Source organism: Crinia signifera, chromosome 9, assembly GCF_055691185.1.
Source record: "Crinia signifera chromosome 9, ASM5569118v1, whole genome shotgun sequence".
Classification (NCBI taxonomy): Eukaryota; Metazoa; Chordata; class Amphibia; order Anura; family Myobatrachidae; genus Crinia; species Crinia signifera.
In genome coordinates this window covers 163,069,801-163,095,517 of record NC_139225.1, presented here as the reverse complement: position 1 = coordinate 163,095,517, position 25,717 = coordinate 163,069,801, and the positions used below count along the sequence as shown (strand labels likewise).

The following is a 25,717-nucleotide window of genomic DNA, read 5'->3' as shown; positions in this document are numbered from 1 at the left end:
AGGTTGTTTAAGGAAAATAAGACGGAAACAGGTGCAAAACACCTGAGACAGCGACCGGAATCCGTGTGATCTGGGGGGGGGGGGGGGGATCTTCTCTCTGGGGGATTCAATGTCATTTTTTGTATTTACTTTTTATTTTATATTACAATTACTGTATGGTAAAGGTTGCCAGATGGAGTCTAAAGGGAGACAAATGATACTACGCTCAGCGCTGCGAATCAGAATCGTGACTCTGCAGAATGCAAAACTAATTAAAACAACTTAAAAAAGTAATTTTCGGACAACTGTAATCCATTATCTGATTCCGTTTCCAGGCAATAATTCAGGTATTTTTAAAATGCCGCCCTAATGGCTTTCTTCTTTTGTGTCGGCGGAGGAATACGTGGGCAGCCAGATGGATTGTTGTGCTCGGAGACTAATTGTAAACTGCACAAAAGCACTTTGTATAAGGCTTGTTTGTCGGTGCGACCCGGACCCCTTCCGGTGACTGGAAGAAAATAGCAAATAACATTGTGTATGGGGCTGAGGTGACCTTCTGACGTGACGCACGAGGGAAGCTGCAGAACAGAGACGTTACGGAGGAATCCGGGTGCTTCAGCAAAGCTTCACAATCATCTGGGGGCGGGTCAGAGTTCCTGGTCCTCTGCCGAGACTTCCCCATATAAGTAGTGCACCCTAATGCTGATGGGCAAGCTGTGGTTTGTAATGTGAGCCGGTTTTATGAATGTTACAGCACGTTGGCACAGAGAGGGCATTGTATTGTGATTGTAGGGGTCGCCTGTAGCCCGGCGGGCAGTGAGTAGCGCACAGATAGTATTAGCGTTGCTTCTTATGTGGACTAAGTGAAATGAGATGCCCAATGAGATGAATCAATATCCCCCGCAAACCACATTACAGGTATCGCGGGGGGTCTCCGTCACCGCACCGAGATGCCAGCCGCATATGTTAGTACATATGCGCTGGCCAAATCATATTTACGAATATATTTGGCTGGCATCGCGGTGTGGTGACGGAGGCCCCCCGCGATACCTGTAATGTGGTTTGCGGGGGTCCCCGGCATCTCCTCCTCCCCCCTGCAGCCAGAAGGACGTCCCCGGCTGCAACATGCTGCTTGGGGAGGAGGAGCAGCATGGAGGACTGGGGAGGGGGGTGCGGATGCTGGAGGCGGGCGGCGATAGAAGCCCATAGGCTTCTATAGGGTATTGCCACCCAAAGGTGGTGATACCCTGCCCTGCGGTAACGTGGTGGCGGGGTTTTAGTACATTTGAAAATGTGGTAAAACGGGGGTTTTACCGCATTTTCAGCTTAATACATCCCGCCCTATATCCCTGGACCGGGGTCTATAACTTTGGGTATAATGTTAATAACCAAAAGCCATACATTGCTGTATTATTATATACCTGGTTGCATTTAATAGGAAAAGCTTATTTCATTGGCTGTTTGTCCCGAACCCTGATCACTCGGCACCACAAGCTGTGCGTTTATATACATATCCTTCGTTCATCTCTACTCTGAGTCTGTGTCTAAAGACTTTCATAGTCAACACAAGTGTTTGCGCCGTGTGTTATACAGCTATAGAGACTTGTGTGACATTAGTAACTCAGGTGGAGACTGCGACAAGGTAACCTTGGATTTTCCGCAGCTCAGCCCCCACATTTCCCCGATTTCCCTAGGGTCCACTTTCTGCTAGGTATAAACAGGAAACAAAAAGGTAGCGGCATCTGGTTGTAATCTGAGTTTTTCCTTTTTAAAAGTTTCTAACGGAGCTGAAGGAAACGGATTATAATGGGCCGTGCGCTGATTTCAGATAGGCGAGAGCCACGCCGCCCGGCTTTGAGATAAGAATTTGACAAAATGTGTAAAATAGATGCAAAACATTTCACTAAATATTCAGATTACCATTTTTCTGTGTTGCGTGCCAAGCGCTGTGCCGCATTTCAACTGCGAGCATTTGGCTTCGTTTCAAAAACTGATAACTAATGATGTTTACCGCGGAAACAATTATCCTAAAAATAATTTAAAAGGACTCGATGCCTTTTTGTTTGCTCATAAAGACCGCATTCAATTTATGGAGGGAGCGTTACATATGGGCAGTGTGAAGCCACTTGCATCTAGGAGCCAGTTCTTAAACGCGGGAACTTATTGATGTGCGGAACGCTTATCGCGGGCGCTGCGTTTGAAGTTTGATTTTAGTGACACCGAGCATTTTAATCGCTCTCTGTACTCGCTTGACATCTGCTGGAGCCAATTCGGAAAAGTTTTACGCTTTTTCTGTCGCAGAGAGGTATATCGGTATTTGTGCGAGAGGAAATTAATTGGTAGAGAGAGGCTGGTGGCAGGTTACCAGCACTTAGGCCAATTTTAGAAATTGCTAAATTTCTTTGTATTTTTGAAAAACTTTTTTGTAATTCGGGGAAACCAGTTTACGGTGGCATTTTTAGCGGATATATCGCTCACAGCAACATTGGCACTCAACGGGTTAATGGAAAGGTTTGCTTGGAAATTTTCACACCTATTTTGAAAAAAATCCCTTGGCGCTGAAAGGGTGAAGTACTGCACCTATCGCAGGCGTCTGTCGCATTGTAGCTTTTTATAGTGTCCTGGGTCCTTAGGATTCGCATTCTTGTAGCACAGGAATTTGTATATAGTTAAAGATTAAGCCCAATGAGGCACGAGGAGGATCCCTCAGAGATGCCTCGGACACTGAGAGAGGTTAGTGTGTGAGTACCGGCGCATTGTACGGTTGTTACATTAATGATGGTGCAACGGAACACGCTGCGCTATATAATAAACTGTAAATAAATAACAGGGGCAGTTCAGCGTGATTGGATGAGAGGCAATGGTGGACTGAGGATGTGGTTAGCGGGATCGCGACTAACATCGAGAAGACCGGTGCTAGATTACTGACATCGGAGAGAATGCGGACGCCGTAATCCCGATTGTACATATGCAGGGCAGGTTAGACTAAGGCTGGGGGAGGGGTTAGGTCTATGTTCTGATGATAAAATATAAGCCAACAACAGGCAGTATACAGGAATGCTGTATATACAGGTAGAGTAGGCGTGGCCAAACTATGGCCCTCCAGCTGTTGTGAAACCACACATCCCAGCATGCCTTGCCATAGATTTCACATTTCCTAATAGCAAAACTGTGGCAAGGCATGCTGGGACTTGTAGTTTCACAACAGCTGGAGGGCCATAGTTTAGCCCTGCCTGAGGCAGAGTCTTTTGTATTACCATAATGAGACACCATGGGGGGGATTCAGTCCCGATCCTGGTTCTTCCAGCCAGTAATGTGTTTGCATATTGCGACCGGAGCCACTTTGTACTGAAGTGCGCGGTCTTTATATAGCGCGGTGTCCACATATCGGACAATGGTAACAATACACAGTGTGGATGTAAGTGTATATAAATACAATTACGCTTTACGGAGCGGCCATATATAAAGGTTATGGAGCCAGAGGGGAGCGGGCGTATTTTACGCTGTGGGAATTCAGCCAGCGCCGCTTACAAATCAAACTGACGAAGAGGCTACAAAACTTCTATTTTTCTCTACCTCCAAAGGCTGAATTTATTATCGTCTGTAAATTGATTTTGGACGCCTTTCATTTGCCATTGGTCTTAACTCACCAACAGAACAACCCCAGAACTATTTCTGCTCACTCATCTTTTTCTCGTGTCGTTCTGGAATTAAAGACGTTATTTAAACATTATGGGAGATATACTCAGTAATGTCACTGGCGGAATTAGGGGGACAACAATGTCTTATCATACAACACATAACACTTTACTGTGAGCGCTACACTACATTCCCTCCAGCTCATATATGTGGGTAATGGAGGCAGCAGGAAGCCACAGACTGAGGGTAATATAGTGGGAGGAGCAGGGTCCCCAGCAGCACAGAGTATATCAGGAGATGAGGGATGTGTCAGTGAGGACAGGGCTGCATGTGACAGGGGCAGTGACATGATGTGAGGAGCGGAATGGGGGGAGCAGGAAGCCACAGACTGAGGGTAATATAGTGGGAGGAGCAGGGTCCCCAGCAGCACAGAGTATATCAGGAGATGAGTGATGTGTCAGTGCGGACAGGGCTGCATGTGACAGGGGCAGTGACATGATGTGAGGAGGGGAATGGGGGCAGCAGGAAGCCACAGACTGAGAGTTATATAGTGGGAGGAGCAGGGTCCCCAGCAGCACAGAGTATATCAGGAGATGAGGGATGTGTCAGTGAGGACAGGGCTGCATGTGACAGGGGCAGTGACATGATGTGAGGAGGGGAATGGGGGCAGGAGGAAGCCACAGACTGAGAGTTATATAGTGGGAAGCGCAGGGTCCCCAGCAGCACAGAGTATATCAGGAGGTGAGTGATGTGTCAGTGAGGACAGGGCTGCATGTGACAGGGGCAGTGACATGATGTGAGGAGGGGAATGGGGGCAGCAGGAAGCCACAGACTGAGAGTTATATAGTGGGAGTAGCAGGGTCCCCAGCAGCACAGAGTATATCAGGAGATGAGTGATGTGTCAGTGAGGACAGGGCTGCATGTGACAGGGGCAGTGATGTGAGGAGGGGAATGGGGGCAGCAGGAAGCCACAGTCTGAGAGTTATATAGTGGGAGGAGCACCTAGGAGAGGCCTAGGTATGGTCTGTGAGCTATGTCAAACTCTAGGTCAGTGGTTCTCAAACTCGGTCCTCATTACCCCACACAGTTCATGTTTTTCAGGTCACCCGACAGGTGCAGGGGTGCATTCATTACTTACTGACACATTTTAAAAGATCCACGGGTGGAGCTAATTATTTCATGATTCTGTGAGGAGACTGTGTGGGGTCCAGAGGACCGACTTTGGGAACCTCTGCTCTAGGTACACCCATGTTTGCACATAATTCCAAACACATTTCTGTGCAGAGATTGGGGCTTATGTTCTCAGTGTCTACAGAAACATCGATGTTACCCCTTCTGGCTATTAGATATTTTAAGCGACCCTGAATTTCTGTTTTATATTATATAAATGTAAGTATTAGATCTTCATATATTTTTGCTGTGGAAAGACAGACATGTGCGATTTTCTGAACCCACCTCAGAACGACGGCAACTAATCTACGAGAAATGTCACCACTCAGCAGCGAGGCCTTAGTTTGGGACAATGGCGTTGAAGAGATCTCCCCGCCATTGTCTGAGTTTGTTGGAGAAGATTTTAGGACTTTCTAGTCTTCATTATTTATCAAAAGATAATGCCCAGCCAGCAGTATTATTGTTGTGATACCGCGCAGGATTGCCGCCTGACTGACAGGTTTGTCAGGTAGTGAATGAAGACTGACAGTGTAATATTGAAAATGCAACGCTGACAAAACTACCAGCTCAAGTTTTTCCATGACGCAGCAGTTTTTTCTCTGAGAGACGGCATTTTTTCCCCCACTTTAAAATAAATGTATCAGATTCTTTCAAGAACAACATATTTGTTTTGCTCAATAAAGATTGAAGCGTTTCTCCCCCTAAGGTAGATTTTAACCCGTAATTCACCCTTTATTACCGCCGATACGTCCATGCAATGCTGACCATGTGACCACCATAGAGTGTCACATGTCTGTAGCAGTGCTGACCATGTGACCACCATAGAGTGTCACCTCCTGGGGTTTGAGAGTCCTTGTAGAACCGGATCCTCATCTTTGGTTCCCACTTGGATGATGTGTGTGATCTAGTTATGCCTCCTGGACTGGACGCAAATATAAGATAAATAGTCATGTGACTATATAATAGACCTCACGGTTAGCGCTAAATTGATCCTAAAACATTCCAGCGATTCTCCCCATTTGGCGCTGGTTAGAGGCGCAGCAGTCTCCCGCTCATTCGGAGAATATGCTTTGAACTTAATGAATTATTGAAAGCAATTTGTTTTGCATAATACATTCACATCTATGTAAATTTGTTTTCTTAATGCATTAGTTACCCAAACAGTCTAGCTCATAAACTCTTTTTCTCATTAAAAAATAGTTTATTTATCTCGTGGAGTCTTTTTTCCCCGTCCCCTCCCTTCCACAGCGATGATTACTCACTAATCACATCAAATTACTTTGGAGTCTTCATGATTTCTCAATAAGCAGACGGAGTATTCTGCCTGATTTTATTCTTATTAACTGCGTCGCCCCTTCTTCATATGTACATCTAAGAAAGCTTTGTTTCTCCAACACTCACGTTACACCAGACCTAATGAAAACCCACAGAGACCCCCATTGGTCGCAGGGAGAATCACCAGTAAAAGCTCTTTCATTCTGTTTATTTCAAGATCAAAGCACATAAAAAAAGCATTTTGTGTTTTTTTTATTTATACATATATCTTTTATTCTCCTCTGTTGTATGAGGTCTGTAGAACTCTCCTGTTATCTGATAGACTTCAGAAGAGCGGTTTTATCTCCCGAATTCACAAAAAGTCAACGTTTGCAGAAAATAATAAATAAAATCATTTGAGACGTCAAATATAATGATTAAAAATAAACACCGTACAGTTCACAATTCATCTATTTTTAATTTGATCTAGTTTTAGCAATTTCCAAGGTATTTAATTGGGCGGCCCGCGTTGTAAGTGTGGCAATATCAAAGTGTAAAGTTTTATCAAATGCAGTGTAACTTTTTATACGTTTTGTTTTTGTGTGTTTTATTTTTTTATTTGTTTTTCGATTTTTTTTTTCTTTTTTGTCTTGTTTTTTATTCTTCTGTTTATTTTTTTTTTGTTTGTTTTTTGGGGCTTTTTTATTTTTTTTTATTTGTATCCTGTTTTTCTTTGATTTTTGTTTTGTTTTGAATTGAACCTGAACTATAATTTAATATGTTTTATTTGTATCATTTGTTTCTCTTTAACATCCAGGCTTTTTTTCTTTTTTCTTTTTTTTGTTCTTTGTATAAAGTATAAATTTCCTCTTTGAACTCGCACAGTAAGTCATCCCGTATAATATGTATTTTATTAACTTTTTACTGCTCTTTTTCCCAACTTGATAAATAGTCATGTTTCTCAGAAACAAAAGAGGTTTAAACTTCCTCTTAAAAGGGATTGTTAATTTAGTGTTTTCTTTCATCTCCCGAAATAATTACTTTTCCTTTTTTTTTCCTTCTTCTTGGATAGTTTGTTCTGGTCATTAAGTTTTCTGTAAAATGAAGTTTGAAAGGTGGTTTTAATGTTCGGATAGACGGCGCTGAGCCTTTGGCTGTTAAACTCAACCTACTTACGGCAGAGCTAATGCTGAACACTCGCCGCCATCTGAAGACGTTCACTGCCCCGTTTAATAGCCCTGTCCGAGGGCGTAACTTGCAATTTTATTTGTATTTTTTTTTGCTTGTGTTGTTCCAGCGCATTCGGGTCTCGCATTGGTATCAGCATTACTTTACTGCTCGCATTAAAAAAACAAGAGCATTTTATAATTTCGATCACCGGTATAAAAGAGATGTGATCAGACGTTCAAAGATTTCATATATATATATATATATATATATATATATATATATATATATATATATATATATATATATATATAGGGGTACAGAGTAAACCCCCAGTGGGCCCAACTGCCTGAGGGGCCCACCTCCTCTTGGGACTAAAGTGTATTATCTATAGTTCATTGCTGTTGAACATATAGGCAACTATAGGAGAAAATATCAAGACACGAAACGCGTCAACTCTTATAATGTATCGCCTAATATTCTATAAGCCATCACAGCCAACAGGGCGTGTCCTTTGCTTCCCTTTAATTCCACTCTCACTGTTGATTGGGTACTTGCCAGCACTCCTGTAATCATTACAAAAGTTTTTATTTGCTGGAAGGTGGGACCACGGCATTGTATCCTATAGTCCTTTGTGGAACTTTGGAAATATTTATCTTATTCCTTGTTTTCTATCTAGTTCTTGTGGGTTTTGTTCCAGGCTTATGGATCACCCTTTTCACCAGAGAACCATTCATGCAATCCCCGAGATGACCACCTATGGATACGGCTAGTTAGAGAGCCATTGACACTGTCCGTCATTAGATACAGCCATTCTCTGCCGTTCTGCAAACCTCCTTCGCTTATCAGATGCCACTTTTAGCGCCGCGTCTCCTCTGAGCGTGGAAGTTAATGTCCTTCACAGAGCAAAGTTTTCTTTACAAATTGACAGAAGGAAGAAGTCATTTGGCAGCAGCAGCAGCAGCGCCGCGGCGGCTGCTCGCGAGGAACAGAGAACAGAACAACACAGGTCAGAAAAACAAGGACATATTTTATTATTGGAAAACAATCGCGCGGCAGATTCTGAACATTAATGGGACCATTCAGAGAAAGACGTAATTCACCCTTGAGAAAGTTCTGTGCCCAGACAATGATCAACTTAATAAATGTCGGATGATTTCTGTGTTCGCGCCGTGTCTTGATGGATACGGCCCTCCGTGGCCACATTCCATTCTCTATAGCTCATCACTTCTACCTAGGCGGGTTGCGATTTCAGGTTAAAGAGACAAATTAAGCGCGTCGACAACCAGGGTAAACAGGAAAAATAGCTATGTTCGGATCTCAAGAATACAAGGGTCAGGGACAAAGTACCTCTGACCTGAGAGCGCTTGGTATGTTATACTTCCTTAAAGCAGCTGCTTGGATGGGGTGCGTTGGTCCCCAAAGAAAGACAAAAACTAGAACAAAACTACAGAAAGCAGCGCTGGGAAATAATGATGGGTCAATCAATGCGTTTAAAAAATACAAATTTAATAAAAAGTGCAAATTGAGTAAAGAACATTCACAATAAAATGATATGCATAAAACAATGGTAATGTACAGATGGAGCGGGTCTCTTCTTTGCAGGGGATGGCGATGGCGACGCCAGCCGCCATCCCCCGCCATCTGTATCTGCAAAAGGAGATGCGCGCGTCCCCTTCCGACGGCTTCCCCCGGGTCCCCGCTGGCTTGTCGGCAGTCACCCGGGGTCCCCACCGCCTCCCCGCATTCCCCCTAACCCTGTCCGTCTCCCTGAAGCAGAGACGGACAGGTTCCCGTCGCCCCGCCGCACGGAAACTGAGACGCGCGTGCGCATGAGACGCACGCGCGTCTTAGTCAGATGGAGAGCCGGGCTGCTGGCAACAAGAGGGAGCCCGGCTCCATCTGTATATGTAAAAGGTGGAGGATTAGTCATCCAGATCTCACGTGGTTAAGATTGTCCACAATCAGGGTTGTTGTGACCTGCAATGTCCACACACTCTCTAGTCCCGATTTGTAGAGGAAGTCCCAGGGAAACACAGCAATTGAAGGTCTTATAAATCGGCTGAGGGAGTGGCTGGTGTTGGAGCCTACCTTCTACCTCACCGTGTTTTGTATCCACATTGGGAGATGCGTGGCTGAGGAACTTCCAAAAAAGTGGGGACCTTGTGGTCTGGTAAATGGGTAGATGATTATCCAGTGAAACACCCTGATCCAGAAAAGTGAAGCAGCACCACCAACGCGTTTCACTGGACTAACGCCAGGTTTATCAAGCTTTGAGCGATATTTTTATAAAACCTTCAATTGCTGTGTTTCCCTGGGACTTCCTCTACAAATCGGGACTAGAGAGTGTGTGGACATTGCAGGTCACAACAACCCTGATTGTGGACAATATTAACCACGTGAGATCTGGATGATTAATCCCCCACCTTTTACATATACATTACCATTGTTTTATGCATATCATTTTATTGTGAATGTTCTTTACTCAATTTGCACATTTTATTAAATTTGTATTTTTTAAACGCATTGATTCACCCATATGTTCGGATCTCAAAACTGCGTCTTATTGGCTGTATGGCTCACGTGTTTGTGATAGCCAATGAGATGTTATGAACTTGCGCTAGCTTGGCGATTAAACCCGAACGACTCATCTTTAGTTTGTATATAGTGCATAACACTTTTGTACTATGCAAATAAAAGATGATGTTAATTTATAGGCTAATTTCATGGATGCGTTGCAAGGAAAATGGCTTATCGTGATTGGAATGAATCTGTTGCCACTAATAATTCGTTATCGTACGTTATTGTCACGAAGGCGTTCGCACGGAGGCCCTGCAAATGCTTATACACACGCGCAGAGCCGCACCATCCGTCCCCGCAGCAAATGCGGGCCAATCTAAGCAGAATTAGGCCCTAAATGCAGAATTCAATTCTGAATATTTCAGTTTCTTTTACGTTTTGTGATCTGGGACTAGCCCTGTGCACACTAAACGGCCAGCAACGCGTCTGATATCATTACCGATATCGTCCACAGGTGAACAATATCCAGCTTGCACACTTAATGATGTTGTTAATGACATCATTCAGTGACATCACCAGGACCCCGCTGTGCATACAGGTCCTTGGTTATAAAGGGCGGTATTCAATTAATTCCTTGTTGTTGTTCCTTGCCAATTCATTTTTTTTTTTTTGTCGAATTCACATCAGTGAAAAAGGAATAAAAAAAGTCAAAAACAGCTGAAATATTGCCGAAAACATGTTGATCAGCAAGTAATTGGACAAACTACGTGTTTTCAACAAACAGAAAAATGGCACTTTATTTGAAGAGGTGTAAATTCGACTTAAAATAAAGGTGTAAAGCGCTGTTTTTTCAACTGTCGAAAAACCGGTACTTAATTGACTACCCCCATAGCCAAACTCTACCTGCATGTTCAGCCGACAGGGAGGAGGTCGTTAACGATGTGTGTGTTAACGATATCGAGCATACACACTACAGAATACTTGAAAATATATCTTTAAGTCAGGCCCTTCGGTGTGACATCATTTAAAATATTGTAGTCTCACGGCGCAATTGACTAAATCTGGAGGCCGAAACAAATTGTTTAGGGATAGATTGCCTCTGCGCCACCCATTGAGCACTGTGCACCCTCAGCGAATGTTAGGGCGCCACATTCCCCATCTTGACTGATTTGTGATCAATGCAAGAGTTACGATAGATTGAGAGAATTGCAGCTGACATGCAGAGAAATAATGATTTGACTAAGATGGGCATTCTGTTGAAGATGAGATGTTGCCCAAAGAACCAATCAGATTCTACTTCCTATTTATGTAGCACCATCTAGAAGATAATTGATGGGATTGGCTGCTGTGGTCAACATCCCATCTTTAATATAACTCCCATCTTACTAAAATGACCCCTTTGTATCAGAGGGGTACCCGCATTCCACGCATCTACGCCCCATTCCGCCGGCACTACGCGCTGGAACATTGAGATGAAGACATCGGAAACAACACGGCTCATCTCTATCAGGCTGTTTCTAAGTGATCCATCCTGCAATGATAAATAATGATAATAAATAGTCTACATTAGCCGCCTGGCCATTATTCGTTGCCACTCGCGCGCCTGAACCTTCGGATTATTGAGGCAGGTGCCGTGTACAGACATTGCTTTGTTGCTCTCTCACCAGATATTTACAGCGAAACATTTTCCCAGTGATTGAATTTTCAAAGCACTAAAATACCAGTGAGAAATATGCTTCCCAGCAGCTTTACGGCTCCCCAGACACCTCCGCTCCAAACCGTGTATCTGTTAGGACGCAAACAGAACATTGCTAAAAATATATGTATTTTGCCATTTTAACTGGCTATTCGGCCTTACAAAGGACACACTTGCAAAGCCGCCGGGATTGTCAGTATTTTAGGATTAATTCTGCAAGAGGGGCACTATTTTATTAAAGCGCGCCGGTGTAATGTGTTCCTGACTGTTATACACCTCTATTTTATAAAGGTTATTTTACATCTATACAGGAGATTACAACCTCTATTATTTTCTGCACTATTTGCTTTTAATGGACAGCAAGGGACGTAATATTTATTAAGTCTAAGCAGGGGAGGACATAATAGCCGCGCTGTCCTTTATAACCTGCTTTATAAAGTTGTAAACTAAGCCCTAATAAAGTAGGAATAATTACTCAGGGGCAGGAAGCTGTGTTCTCTATCTGCTCGGGAACATTCGCCGTATTGGGGGTTATGGAGCGTTACGTGCTAAGCATGGATCTGACAACAGCGCTCTGCGGAGAACGCGCTCTGTGTTTTCTGCTTTTGTGGGGAAACCGGTTAAAGGGCCGTTTATTTCTACAAGCCAATTACAATGTGTTCTTTATGTGGACAAATAAAGCTTAAAATGGATAAATTCCTTTAACGTATAAACGGTTCAACGGATGTGCTGGTCTAGATCTGACGGCGCTGGCCGCCATGTTCCTCTTAGACATCATGGAGGGGTATCAACGCAAGTCTGTAATTGTGTCACTTGTGCTTTCTGTGGGTGCCCCAGTTTTCACGCATGGTCCAAAAATGTAGGGGTAGATTAATTGCCCAGAAATTTTATAGTGGGTGAGGATCATTAGGTAAACAGTCAAAAGGTCGACAAGGATTTTTTTACTTTTTTAGTGTCTATGTCGACATAGGTCAACATGGAGACTGTATCAGTGTAACGCTGCGCTCGCCATCGTACCCTGATGCACTTGGCACATTATTATATTCTCTCTATGCCCACTGGGATGGTAAAGTATGAACAAGTTGGCTCCCCAAAAAAAAATCATGAAAAATTTATGTTGACCCTTTTCCATGTCAACATTTTGCTGGTGTCGACCTTTTCATGTGTCGACAGTCTGCCTGTCGTCCAATATCGGTTAACCTTTTGACTGTCGACCTAATGATCACTTGCCGTTTTAATAAAAGGCTTTATCACTGGGGCCGCTGGGCCCTAAGAATATTATAACTGCGCATTTCGCCATTTGTTTCGCATTTTGTTTGTTATGACGTCAACCGCTCGCCCTGAACAGGCAGGGGCACATCTGCGTTTGTTGGGGGCCACCCAGCGTTTCTATGGAAAGTGTTCGCTGCGGGGGTTTGTACATGCGCATTATCAAGCCTGCGCAGACCCCCAACATCGGAATCGGCCCCAAAGTATCATCGGATGTATCAAATAGCGCTGTAACAATGTTTTTTTGCCGATGTTATTTCTAGACCTGGCAATGAAATACCGCTCATTAAACCAAGAAACGCAACACAAATATATAGGTGATAAAAGCGGGTCTATAACTGGCGCTGTAGTCGCGGGACCGCGGAAATTCACATTACAGGGAGAAAACGCCTCCAAATGGGATTCGCCAGAACACATTTGTTAATTATTATCTACTTTTAGGGTATAAACCCCTATGTGTTCCTTTATGATCCCTAGTAACGTCTGACCAGTCGAATCCATCTGAAAGTGACCTATGGGGTTTGGACGTTTCGTCCGTTACCCAAACCCACAAGCGCTGTGTAACCTGCCAGGCGATTAGAGACACAGCGATGCCATCCCATCCACCCTGGACCCTACAGGGAACACAAGACACCGGGCTCGGACCTCTGCCCATTCCATCTTCGTACAGGACAATGAAGCCCTAACCTGGGGTCCTACACTCCCCCCTCCAGCGCTCGTTGGGTTGGGAATAGAAATATTGGCATCTATCTCAAGCCATTAGGTCAACAGGTACTCTGTAGACATTGACTAAATGTCAACACAAGCATATAGTCAACATGGCAATGGTTGACACATGAGAAGCTCGACCTAGAACAAGTTTTTCATGGTTTTTTTCATAGTTTTTGGGACTTTTTCATACTGTAACAACCACGTGGAATCCGATTGGGAACGTTAAATTTCTAACGCATGGAGAGCAAAGTGAGTCATGTGAGTGTACGTGCTACAGTAATTGGGGGTTCATGAAGCCAGGTGACACCAGTGACACCAGTAATCCCTTATCTCCCCCCCCCCACACACACACACACACACACACCACACACACACCCTTTCTTCTGAGGATGGGAAGTCGTAGGCGGCCTAACGTTTTGTTGTGAAACGACTGGGGCATCTGGCGTCCGACCATCCGATAACTAGTAGGCTGCATAGTACAAAATGAAGTCATAAAATAACTATGTCCCACAATAAAACCTAAATAACATTAGAAAACATCAGTTGAGAGACTTGAATTGTTTTTAAACGTTTTCTCAATCTGCTAAATCGAAGCTGATCTAAAGTTTGAAAAGTGACACAATGCAAGACCGATAGGAGGAGCTTAATCTGCGCAGTGATACAATGCAAGACCGATGGGAGGAGCTTAATCTGCGCAGTGATACAATGCAAGACCGATGGGAGGAGCTTAATCTGCGCAGTGATACAATGTAAGACCGATGGGAGGAGCTTAATCTGTGCAGTGATACAATGTAAAACCGATGGGAGGAGCTTAATCTGCGCAGTGATACAATGCAAGACCGATGGGAGGAGCTTAATCTGCGCAGTGATACAATGTAAAACCGATGGGAGGAGCTTAATCTGCGCAGTGATACAATGTAAGACCGATGGGAGGAGCTTAATCTGCGCAGTGATACAATGTAAAACCGATGGGAGGAGCTTAATCTGCGCAGTGATACAATGTAAAACCGATGGGAGGAGCTTAATCTGCACGGTGATACAATGTAAAACCGATAGGAGGATCTTAATCTGCGCAGTGATACAATGTAAAACCGATGGGAGGAGCTTAATCTACGCAGTGACACAATGTAACACCTTCCTAATGTCAATGGGCGGAGCTTTATCTGCGCAGTGATACAATGTAACACCTTCCTAGCACCGATGGGCGGAGCTTTATCTGCGCTGTGACACCGATGGGAGGAGCTTTATCTGCGCAGTGATACAATGTAACACTTTCCTAGCACCAATGGATGGAGCTTTATCTGCGCTGTGATACAATGTAACACTTTCCTAGCATCAATGGGCGGAGCTTTATCTGCGCTGTGATACAATGTAAGACCGATGGGCGGAGCTTTATCTGCGCAGTGACACATTGTAACACCTTCCTAGCACCGATGGGCGGAGCTTTATCCGCGCAGTGATACAATGTAACACCTTCCTAGCACCGATGGGCGGAGCTTTATCTGCGCAGTGACACATTGTAACACCTTCCTAGCACCAATGGGCGGAGCTTTATCTGCACAGACTGAATTACAATCAGGATAAAGTTCCAGCATTTCTTATAACATTTGTAAAGGGAACGGTGACCCTCAGATCAGAGAATGGTCAGCTCTGGTTGGCTGGAACCAGGGTAATCACTGAATCTAATCTAAAGGTCCACATGCACTCATATGATTTGGGCACTTTTCACCCGAGGCATTGGGATGAGAAATCGGATGAAAAGTGTCCGATTCCAACCCATGCGCATCGGATTGGAGCTGGAGAACACAAGGGCAGCACAATGGATTTGTCGGCTCCCACAGCCCTTGCTGGAATCGTACAGTATGCAATCCTGCTGTCCGGGGGCCCTGTGGCTCCCTGGGGGGCAGTTGGCAGGGTACAGCATGGGAGGGAGGCATGCAATACCTCACATACGTGTATGGGAACGTCAAGTGGCGAAGATTTCATTGGGTGCGGCCATGTTCTTTGCGATTGTACCCGATGTTTCCCAGATATGGCAGAGCCGGCCCTCAGTACTCCCCTAAAGTGATCGGAAAATTAATAATTATTTTACCATTTCTTGTGTGTCTGATTGATTAGATCTATCGACCAATCCCTGTACACATGTGGCGGGGTATATAGTGATGTGTTATACAGGGACCCCAGGTGAAATAGTGGCTACATCATCAGGGTTCCCCTCTCCGTCCCTGCACATGGGGGGCTGTTAGTCAGTGTCGTCATGTGTTACATTGTTTCTGTAAATACTGTTGGGAGCCCCTCCCTCGCTTTCAGTCTGTACAGTAGTAGTAGTACGTTTATTTATAAGGCGCCGCAAAGTGTCCACAGCGCCGTACATAGCAAACAAAAAACAAATTACAAGGTAACGTACAGGGTGTGTTGATAAAATACAGCAGGGGTGGCCAACCAATCAGAGGCGAAGAGCCGAAAAATCTGTTCTGGTAAGAGAAAGAGCCAATACGCCAGTTTCATCTATCCGGCCAGCACGCCATATCTTTCAGTCTCACACGCTGTTCACCGAGAATGGGATGCGTATACATGTGAGACAATTGCGCATCCCTGCACGGAAGATATGGCATGCTGGCCAGATAGATGAAACGGGCTAAACCTGTACAAAAACATGTCCCTCTGTGCCCATTTCCCACATGCCCCTCTGTGCCCATATCCCACATGCCCCTCTGTTCCCATTTCCCACATGCCCCTCTGTGCCCATATCCCTCATGCCCCTCTGTGCCCATATCCCACATGCCCCTGTGCCCATTTCCCACATGCCCCTCTGTGCCCATATCCCACATGCCCCTCTGTACCCATATCTCACATGCCCCTCTGTGCCCATATCCCACATGCCCCTCTGTACCCATATCTCACATGCCCCTCTGTGCCCATATCCCACATGCCCCTCTGTGCACATATTGCCCATATTACACATACCCCTCTGTGCCCATATTACACATGCCCCCCCCCCCCCCCTCTAACCTGTGGACGGCAGGTTAGTGGTGGATCAGGGAGCGGACAACAGGGAGCATGATGATGGTGGTGGGGCAGGCCGGCAGACACACAACTCAGCAGGAATCTAAAGCATCGGCGGTTGCCACGGAGGGGGGACTTGTGCGTATGTACTATGTAGCTGCCATGGAGGGGGGACCGCACAGCATTACTCGTACTGTGGGAGGGGATGCGGTCACGTGGCGGCCGCACCAACCAATGGAGGGAGGGCAGCTTCTTCCCCTCCTATCCCAGCCTGCCCCTGCCCACCTATCCTGTGCACAAAGCCAATAGGCTCTGTGTACAGTTGAGTCGCTGCCCAGCATCTCCTGACCTGGCTGCAGCGCAGCTGTCAGCTCAGGTGAACGTCAGTATGCTGGCGGCCGCCATAGACCCCCGGCGGCGCTGGGGTGATATGAATGGCGAGCCGCACATTCTGAAGGGGAGAGCCGCATGCGGCTCGCGAGCCGCGGGTTGGCCACCCCTGAAATACAAACAAATAGAGGTGATATACATACAAAATTTTGTATGTATATCACCTCTATTTGTTTGTATCACCTAAGCGCCCATGCACACTATCCCCATTTCTTGCACACGTATTGATCTTAGGCCTGTGGTGAAGGTCTTGAGTGTGAGGTGGGCTGCATTGGTGTAGTATCAGCGCCATCTTTGAACGAAACTTTTTGAATTTTCTGCACCCCTGAAATACAGCATAAATAGGGGTATAGCTGGTAGAACTAAAATCAGTTCTGAAGTAGGTTTAGAAATTGTCAAGGAAAGTGATGATGAAGTAGAGGAAGGGAAGAACAGGACAGGAGGACATGTGAGGTAAAGAGGTAGGGTGAGTACGTGAGGCAGGAGGACCCTACTCATAAGAGTTACCAGACTAAAAATAGGTGGGTGGACGAATGAAAAACAACAGGATAAGTAGGAACGGAGGGGAACGGAGGCAGGATAGGAGGAGCAAAAGAGGTTAGGAGGAGGGATAGGCTAGTCGAAAAAAGTGGGTTTTGAGGGAGCGCTTGAAGGAGGTAAGGGAATCAGATAGCCTGATGGGTGGCGGGAGGTTGTTCCAGTGCAGGGGGGCAGCGCGAGAGAAGTCTTGGACACGGGAGTGGGAGGAGGTGATTAGGTGAGAGGTCAGTCGGCGGTCAGCAATGGAGCGAAAAGGACGGGAGGGAGTGTGGATAGAGATCAGTGAAGAGAGGTAGGGAGCTGTGGAGGAGGAGAGAGCCTTGTAAGTGGTGGTGAGGAGTTTAAAGAGAACCCGGAAAGGAATGGGGAGCCAGTGAAGAGATAGACAGAGGGGGGGTACCCTGGGGGCGGGTCACCGTGACTATAGATTGCCACCAATTCATAATAGCATACCCCTGAATGGCTGGTATCGGGGGGGGGGGGTTGTTGTGTCTTATCAACCTCTCTTTTATGAATAGTGATTGTCCCCCATTCACATAGACTAGCCTTGTGATTGGCTGCTATATATTACGCAGTGGGCCACGTGTTGCCCAGATGTAATATAGAGGTTGTATAATTGTAGATGCAGAGAGTCCTTATACACAATCCAGACTGGTTAACGATATGTGAAAACAGCACAGGATGTGCGGGGGATGGGGGGGGGGCTTTGTCCACCATTGTAGCCAATAGCCTGGTTATTCATGTGAAGTGTGTTTTTTAAATGTGAAAAGTTGGATTTTAAACCATGTCCTTTCTCTCTCCACTTTAGTTACGGTCGGCCTTGCTAAGTATAGATTTGGACATAGTAATGGTAGGTGCACTTTACACTTATTTCTTGCTAAGCTGTTTTGTACGTTCATTTACTCTATGGACCACAGCCACCAGCAGCGTCCCGGGAAGGGGGGGGGGGGGGGTTGGGTCGAGATTTCGGCTTCCCACACTCTGCCACTTGGGTGACTCATTTCATCTTGAACACAGGGGAAAAAAGCCAAGTGATAAAATCTATCCCTATGGATTCAGCGCCTTTACCTTACATGTAGGGGTTTTGTAGGTTTATTGCTTATGATCTTGGACGAGCAATGGCGGCGGCGGTGGTCGTTCATGTCATAGGTGTCGCTGTGCGATGTCTGAGACTAATGATGTAGTAATAGTGTTATTATAAGGGCTGTATTCAATTAGCCTCCAGCAATGCAGCTCGCGATAAGTCTGCAGGCTCCGCTTACAGTAATGCAGATCCCCCCCCCCCAAAGAGCTCTCAAACATAGATCTGGGGTACGATGGGCTTCCTCCCGTGATCACTGCTGCCATGTACCCATAGCACCAGCCGCTTATCCCAGAATCTAAGGGTGAATCTAAGGCTGGAAAAAGAGCATGTAATTGAATAGCTCCAGGCGCGACAGTGTCCGGCTACTGTATTGTATTGCCCTTGTTATGTGCCCTGTATTGTTCTCTATTGCACAGGTTCTTAAAGTCGGTCCTCAGGACCCCACACAGTGCATGTTTTGCAGGTCTCTTCACTTTTAAAATGTGTCAGTGGGTAATGAATGCACCTGTGCACCTGCCGGGGGACCTGGAAAACGTGAACTGTGTGAGTTTGAGAACCACTGCTCTGCTGTATTCAGCTGTAAGTCACTGTCACCTTTTTTGCTGAATCATGTATGTACTCTGTAATTGGGCGCTGCAGAACCCTTCTGGTACCATGTAAGAACAGGATAATAATTTTATTTTTATTAATGATGTAATCGTAAAATCTTTTGTGGGTGGGGCGTGAAACCTTCGCCACGGGCAATGGGGGCTTTGTCGGTCTGCCTCATACCACGTGTAAACGGATACCCAACACTTTAAACTGAGCCCGTTCCTTTTGTCCTTTGAAATGGTCTGTGATGAATGGGATCTAACAGCGGCACGCATTTACAATCATTTTTTTTTGTTTTGTTAATGGCGTCTTTTACAGTATATAAATATTAATGAAGCGTTAATGTTGGTTTGTACGGTTTAGTCGCTTGTGAGTCGGGGGGAGATGGAAGTAAAAGCTGCTGACACAGCGGCAGGATTATGGCTGGAAATGAAATGCTTCCCGCAATGTGTCTGCGCAGACATCTGTCGTTCCATATGGATTCATAAATAGTAGCATCTAACTTGTGTGGAAGACACCTTAACATCACCGGGGGGAGGGGGAGGGACCGGGGCCGCTCTCCGGGTAATACCTGACACAATGGAAGAGGCTGCAACTGTGACTGGTTCTATGGACCCAGGAACCCGTCATTTACTAACGAAGCGTTATTGGTAAATATCCCGGGTGCCTGTTGTTGTTACCGGCGACACATTTCAGCATTTTGTATTTATTTGTTGTTACGTTAATACTGAAGTGCAGAAAAAAAAAATGTTTTCCCCGGTTGTCATCACATTCAAAATATAGGGTACTTATGTAGTATCTGGGCACCCGATTTTGTGATTGTATGCCTTACCTTAAGGCATACAATCAGATGCGATTCAACGCGATTTTTGGCAAAATCGAATCGCATGCGATTCGATGCGATTTTGCATAGGATTCAATGTTAACAAGGTCCTGTTCATTTCCCCACTATCCAAGTGGGCATAGTGTTGATTTTATATAGCGCGGCGAGCGCAGCGAGCCCCGCTAGGGGAGGCAGAAGACATTTTAAGTAATCCGCGGCCCCTCGCCACGCTTCAGGCTCGGTGGCTCGCTGCACTCGCCACGCTATATAAAATCAACTCTATGCCCACTTGGATAGTGGGGAAATGAACAGGACCATGTTAACATTGAATCCTATGGAAAATCACATCGCATGCGATTTCGATGCGATTCAATGCCATTTTCCGAACCGATCACAAAATCGGGCGCCCAGATACATAAGTACCAAATATAGACATCGGGACATTAAGGGGCCTATTTACTATAAAGGGGCTAATTACACCAAAGGTTACCTTGTACCGATTTCGTAACTGCTTTCAGGACCATTTAATCCTTGCCCGTTACCCGGGAGACTGCGAGTCTGTACTGCTGCACCACGCATTAGCGGTGAACGTGAAAGCGAGGGTGACTGAATGAATCGGAATGACCCCCAATGTTAAGTTCTGTCACCCCCAATCTTTACTAAATATTGTAACACCCTATGTATACAATGCTGACCATTGTGACACACTGCAGTATGTGCAATGCTAACCACTGTGCTAACTGTTGGTAGCGGTAACCATTGCTGGAAGCCTAGAGTACTGGTCAGTAAATGGATGTACACAATTATTACACCACCTACATCGCACATTAGTGTAATGCAGAGACGGCTACTGCATGCGATACTGCTATACCTGCCCATCTGCTACCATCTGATCTATAGGCCATATCCTGCGCCAGTTACTACAATGATATGTCACATGTTTAGTGTCACATGTGTTTTATCAGCACATAATAAATAGCTTCTCCTGTACATCCAATATCTATGAACGCGGGGTAAATACACGCTGGGATGCGCAAGGTGACGGCTCTTACTGTCTCCTGCCGATTGCTAAGGTCACCCCGGGAATAGCGCCAACACAGCAGTTTTATGGGAAGACTTTTTATAATAAACGCCGTTAATGGGAAAAAATAATCATAGTCATCTTCGTCTTAAGTAACGTGCGCTAATTTATTTTGGAAATAAATAAAAGCTGATTTAGGGCCCCTGGAACAGATTAATCAGCTACTCCCTCATTGCTGCCTCTTCCATTCAGCGAGTAATTAAGGAGATGATCATTGATTGAGAATCACAAGGAGAAACTATTCTGTGTATTCCATCATAGCTGTTACCTGCTACCCAACCACAAGGGGGCGCAATATATTCCACAGGGCCACACATGGTGGCACGCCGGGCGGCAGGTCACATGTTCCCAGGACAGTTCTGCAATGCGAACGTGCTGGAAAAGGGGCTCAATCTGTGCACCCTAATTCTCATCCAGGGGCATGTGTCTGAAACTAAAGTTCCGTGAACCCAGATACATTTGGGGCCCCCCGAAGCAAACGCACTGCACCTATGCTAGCGAAGGTGCATCAGCGGAAACGGCTTCCGTTTGCAATGGCGGTATCTGTCAGTGGTTGGATGAGCGCGGCCAAGTCTTCTGAGTACGCTGTCCATGGCTGACGCGTGCCGGCTTTGGGCTGCACAGGAGATCCTGCGTGAGTGTACCTTGGCCAATGGCCATTCCCCTATGGTATTAGTGTACAGTAATTGCACCTCTTCCCTCTCTGTGTACTAGGTCACGCTCCTGTATGGCATACATGTGCCCCATAATGTACAGTGAGCGTCCCCTTTATCCTGAGTGACAGGCGACCCTGCTTGGGAAGTGCCAGTGATACGTGACGCTTGATGACAGTAATATAATAGTGCGCCGCGCGTTACGTCACTATCTAGGCGTGCGCAATGTTGTAGGTCAGGGTTTGACGCTTCATCTCTTCTCAAACCATATTGGATTTGTAATAAAATGCTGGTTTTGGGGTTTCACTGCGTCAACTCTCAGCGTAGATTAATACACGAGCAGTATACAGCAGATCTAGTCATATCCTGTAAGGATACGGTAAGAATGGTAGACAGCGTCAAGGTAGAGAGTCAACTGTTCATCATGAAAAATTGTCGACGCGTCAAAAATTTAAGTTGATTTTTCCACATGAATGGTAAAGTATAAAAAAAGTCCAAAAAAACTTTCACCATGTCAACCTTTTGCTTGGGTTGACCTTTAGTTTACAGTATGTCGACCATTTGATGTTGACCTATCGGCTGTCTACCTCTCATCCGCATGTTATCCTATCATCTGTTCTGGGGGACGTCATTAGACACAACAGGAGAGTGAGTGGTGCTGAAGGACAGCTCCAGACACTGGGAATCCTGCACTCACACTTCTACTGTACTAGCTGCAGAAATAGGAGGCCCTGTACAATGCATCCTTATACATCAGTGCAAACATACAGAGTCCAACCTGTTATTACAGGAACAAAGCACGTGTCCAGCAGAGGTGACTGCAAAGTGAGCATAAATGACAAAAAGAAAACTGCACCCAAATACATTTCATTATCACTGATATACTCAGCATTGTGTCTGAAGATGCATCCGTCTGGTTTACAGATGTGTCCTCAGTACGCCACACTGCGGGAGATGCCTGACACAAGTGGGCTGACAGGTCCTGCGCAAGTCCGCTAACATCAGGACCTGTGAGAATAGAGAACATCTGTATAGAAAAATGTCCAACTACTCCTCACCTCTATGAGGTGAAGTACCACTACTGACCACTAGAAGCCACTCCACAGACTAAGGGCCTTATTCTGGTTCACTCTTAGAGGCAAATTCCTTCTCAAATGGACAAAACCATGTGCACTGCAGGTGGGGCAGATGTAACTTGTGCAGAGAGAGTTAGATTTGAGTGGGGTTTTACTTCAAAGTGAGATCTATATTGCAGTTTAAAAATAAAGCAGCCAGTATTTACCCTGCACAGAAACAAAATAACTCACCCAAATCTAATTCTCTCTGCACATGTTACATCTGCCCCACCTGCAGTGAACATGGGTTTGTCCACCTGAGAAGGAATTTGCCTCTAAGAGTGAACTAGAATAAAGCCCTAAATTACTCCTTTGTGTGCTAAAAGATGCCATAACAGAAACTGAAATCAATTTTGGCAGGGACACTTTTCTGTTTCAAACTTGCTGGATATAGAGAGGGAGCTGTGAAGACAGAGATTGGAGGTAGGCGTGGATAGGGACTGGGGGCGGGGTGTTGAGTTGGTGGGCTGTAAATTGTCACAGCTCAAAGTGAAAGTAAAGCGTTCACAGCTCAAAATGAAAGTACATAGCAGAAGCTGTCATTTTGACAGGCTTTTCACTAGTATCAGATACAGAGAATTGTGTGCACAGAATTGTGGCAAAGGGATTGGACAGAACAATGTATGTCCCTGGGATTGCAGACTGAGACCCTCAGATCAGCAGAAGGTATTTAGCAGCTCTGCACTGCGCCGGATAGTACCTGGGCTCGGCCAGTTTTAATTGCTTTACCAATTAGGAGTTTTCACGCATGGCTGATAAATGTCTTACTAAAAGCGCACTTATCAGGAGAGGGGGGTGAGGTGCGGACACCATTCAGATGTAAAAGGGCCATTACAAGATTGGAATAGATCGGGAATACATTTATCATTCATCTGCGCGGCCTGCGATTCCAATCAGAAACAGAGGTGATGAATGCTCCTGGCATGTCCTCCCAAATACACTAAAACATAATGCGCCGCCACCAGTCCCCGCCGTTAAAAGACCTCAGCGCTCGGCGTGACCTTGGTCAGCAAAACATGTTTGGTTAGCACAAAAACTTAATCATAAGAAGTCATAAGTAGAATCCTTCTCTTTTTACTGCGCCTTTTTCCTCCGCGCGGGAAATTTATAGCTGCTGGGACAGGTAGGATATGAACAATGGGGCAAATGGAGTCGAGGGTTATCTCATCTGCGCGAAACCGCTGCTGAAAATCGATGTGACCTCTGCTGCACTATCATCCCAATTCCCACCCTCCGCGTCCTATTTGTCTTTCACCGGTCGCTTAGATCTGTGTGCTGTCTCCGCGCCGCTCTCTTGGGCCAGATTATCAAAATGAATCATTGCCTGCATACCTCTTATATTTCTATTTATTTTCCTGCTGCCGACTCGCTGGGATGAAATATGAGACTTTTTGCATTTGATCCCGGCTGCAGCCGCCAGCACCTCATTTAGCCGCGTCGCTCTCTCTTTAACGGAGACTAATATTATTTTGAAACTTCAATTTGGTGTATGGAAACGTTGCAGCTCCGGCAGCGCGACGCTCGGCATGGCCAGCGATAGTTATTTCCAGCGCAGGGCCGGACGAGGGACAGCGGTACTCCCATCTCAGGACTGGATGCTGTTCTGCTGGTTGGGGGTTTACAGGACAGAGACCGAGATGAGGGGTGGAGGACACTGATCATGTACTGGGGTGACTGGGGGGGGGGGGGGGGGGGTAAATTAATCTCTGTTACCCCAGCAGCAATGCTTTCCCTACTTGGGAATTAACCGTACACATATATATATAACAATACAATGTGCAGTGAAAATTAAGAAAGAAAACCCCACAATATGGTTAGTTATTTTACGGTAGCGGGCATCTCAAACTGGTTGGCTTTGGGGACACAGTTACTGTACTAGCAGTAGTAAATAGGCCCCATTGAAACTTGGCGCATAGAGCAGGTGAAGCAGGTAGCACAGATTGGTTGGCTTTGGGGACACAGTTACTGTACCAGCAGTAGTGAATAAGCCCCTTTGAAACTTGACGCACAGAGCAGGTGAAGCAGGTAGCACAGATTGGTTGGCTTTGGGGACACAGTTACTTTACCAGCAGTAGAGAATAAGCCCCTTTGAAACTTGGCGCACAGAGCGGGTGAAGCAGGTAGCACAGATTGGTTGGCTTTGGTAAACAGTCACATTAAGGCAGAAATCTTTACAATCCTGTAATCATTTTTTTCCTGTTTAATGAACTTGCTCAGTCACATACCCAGATTTTACAGAGGTCGGCCCGCTGGATCATTTCTTACGCGCATAGTCTGGGCTTACTGGGGACAATGCGCTTTTCAGACTGCAAAAACTTAGAATGCTGCACTCTGATTCTGTCCAATATATAACATAGAGACTTTGTGGATATGACCCAGTCCTCTTATTGGGGATATCTCAGGGAAATGACTGAGTTACTAGTGGGATACCTGCATCCGCATTGTACGATGACACTTCCCCGGACGTTCTAGGCTGTCGGTGAAACAGATAAAACCTTTGTAGAGTGCGGGGTTCCCATCAGGGGTCTGTTTGGTTGCTAAATAGCACCACTGATTTAATGTGTATCGCCACAAAATACAAATACAGATTCTCACTTTGAGCAGTGATGGGTTTTTTTCTCCACTTTGAGCTGTGACAGTTTTTAGCCCACAAACTCTCCACCCCACTCCCAGTCCCCATCTGCTCCTTCCTTCAATTTCTGTCTTCACAGCTCCCTCTCTCCATATCCAGCAAGTTTGAAACAGATCAGTGTCCCTGCAAAAATCGCTTTCACTTTCTGTAATGACATCTTTTAGCACACAAAGGAGTAATTTGGTCGGTGGAGTAGCCTCTAGTGGCACTTTACCTCATATAGGTGAGGAGTAGTTAGCCTTTTATGTATATAGATTGTAGTTCTTCTCGTGAATCATACAGCATGAAGATGGCCAAAGAAAGAAAAAATTGTGAAAAACTCATGTCAACTTTTTTATTTATTGACCATTGCCATTTTGACCCATCATGCCTTGCCACAGTTTTGCTATTTAGGGAA

The 25,717-nt window shown here is 45.5% G+C and overlaps 1 protein-coding gene across 4 annotated transcripts in view; it reads left to right on the top strand.

Moving 5' to 3' along the window:
• DACH2 (dachshund family transcription factor 2) overlaps window positions 1-25,717 on the top strand; it is a 316,195-nt gene that overhangs the window by 262,082 nt on the left and 28,396 nt on the right. For 2 of the 4 annotated variants that reach the window (XM_083160363.1, XM_083160361.1), the window contains one exon: window positions 18,150-18,191. The exons of the other annotated variants lie outside the window; for them this stretch is intronic. In XM_083160363.1, the coding sequence (XP_083016489.1) occupies window positions 18,150-18,191 (42 nt within the window). The remainder of the gene's footprint in view (window positions 1-18,149; window positions 18,192-25,717) is intronic. 4 annotated transcript variants of the gene reach the window in all.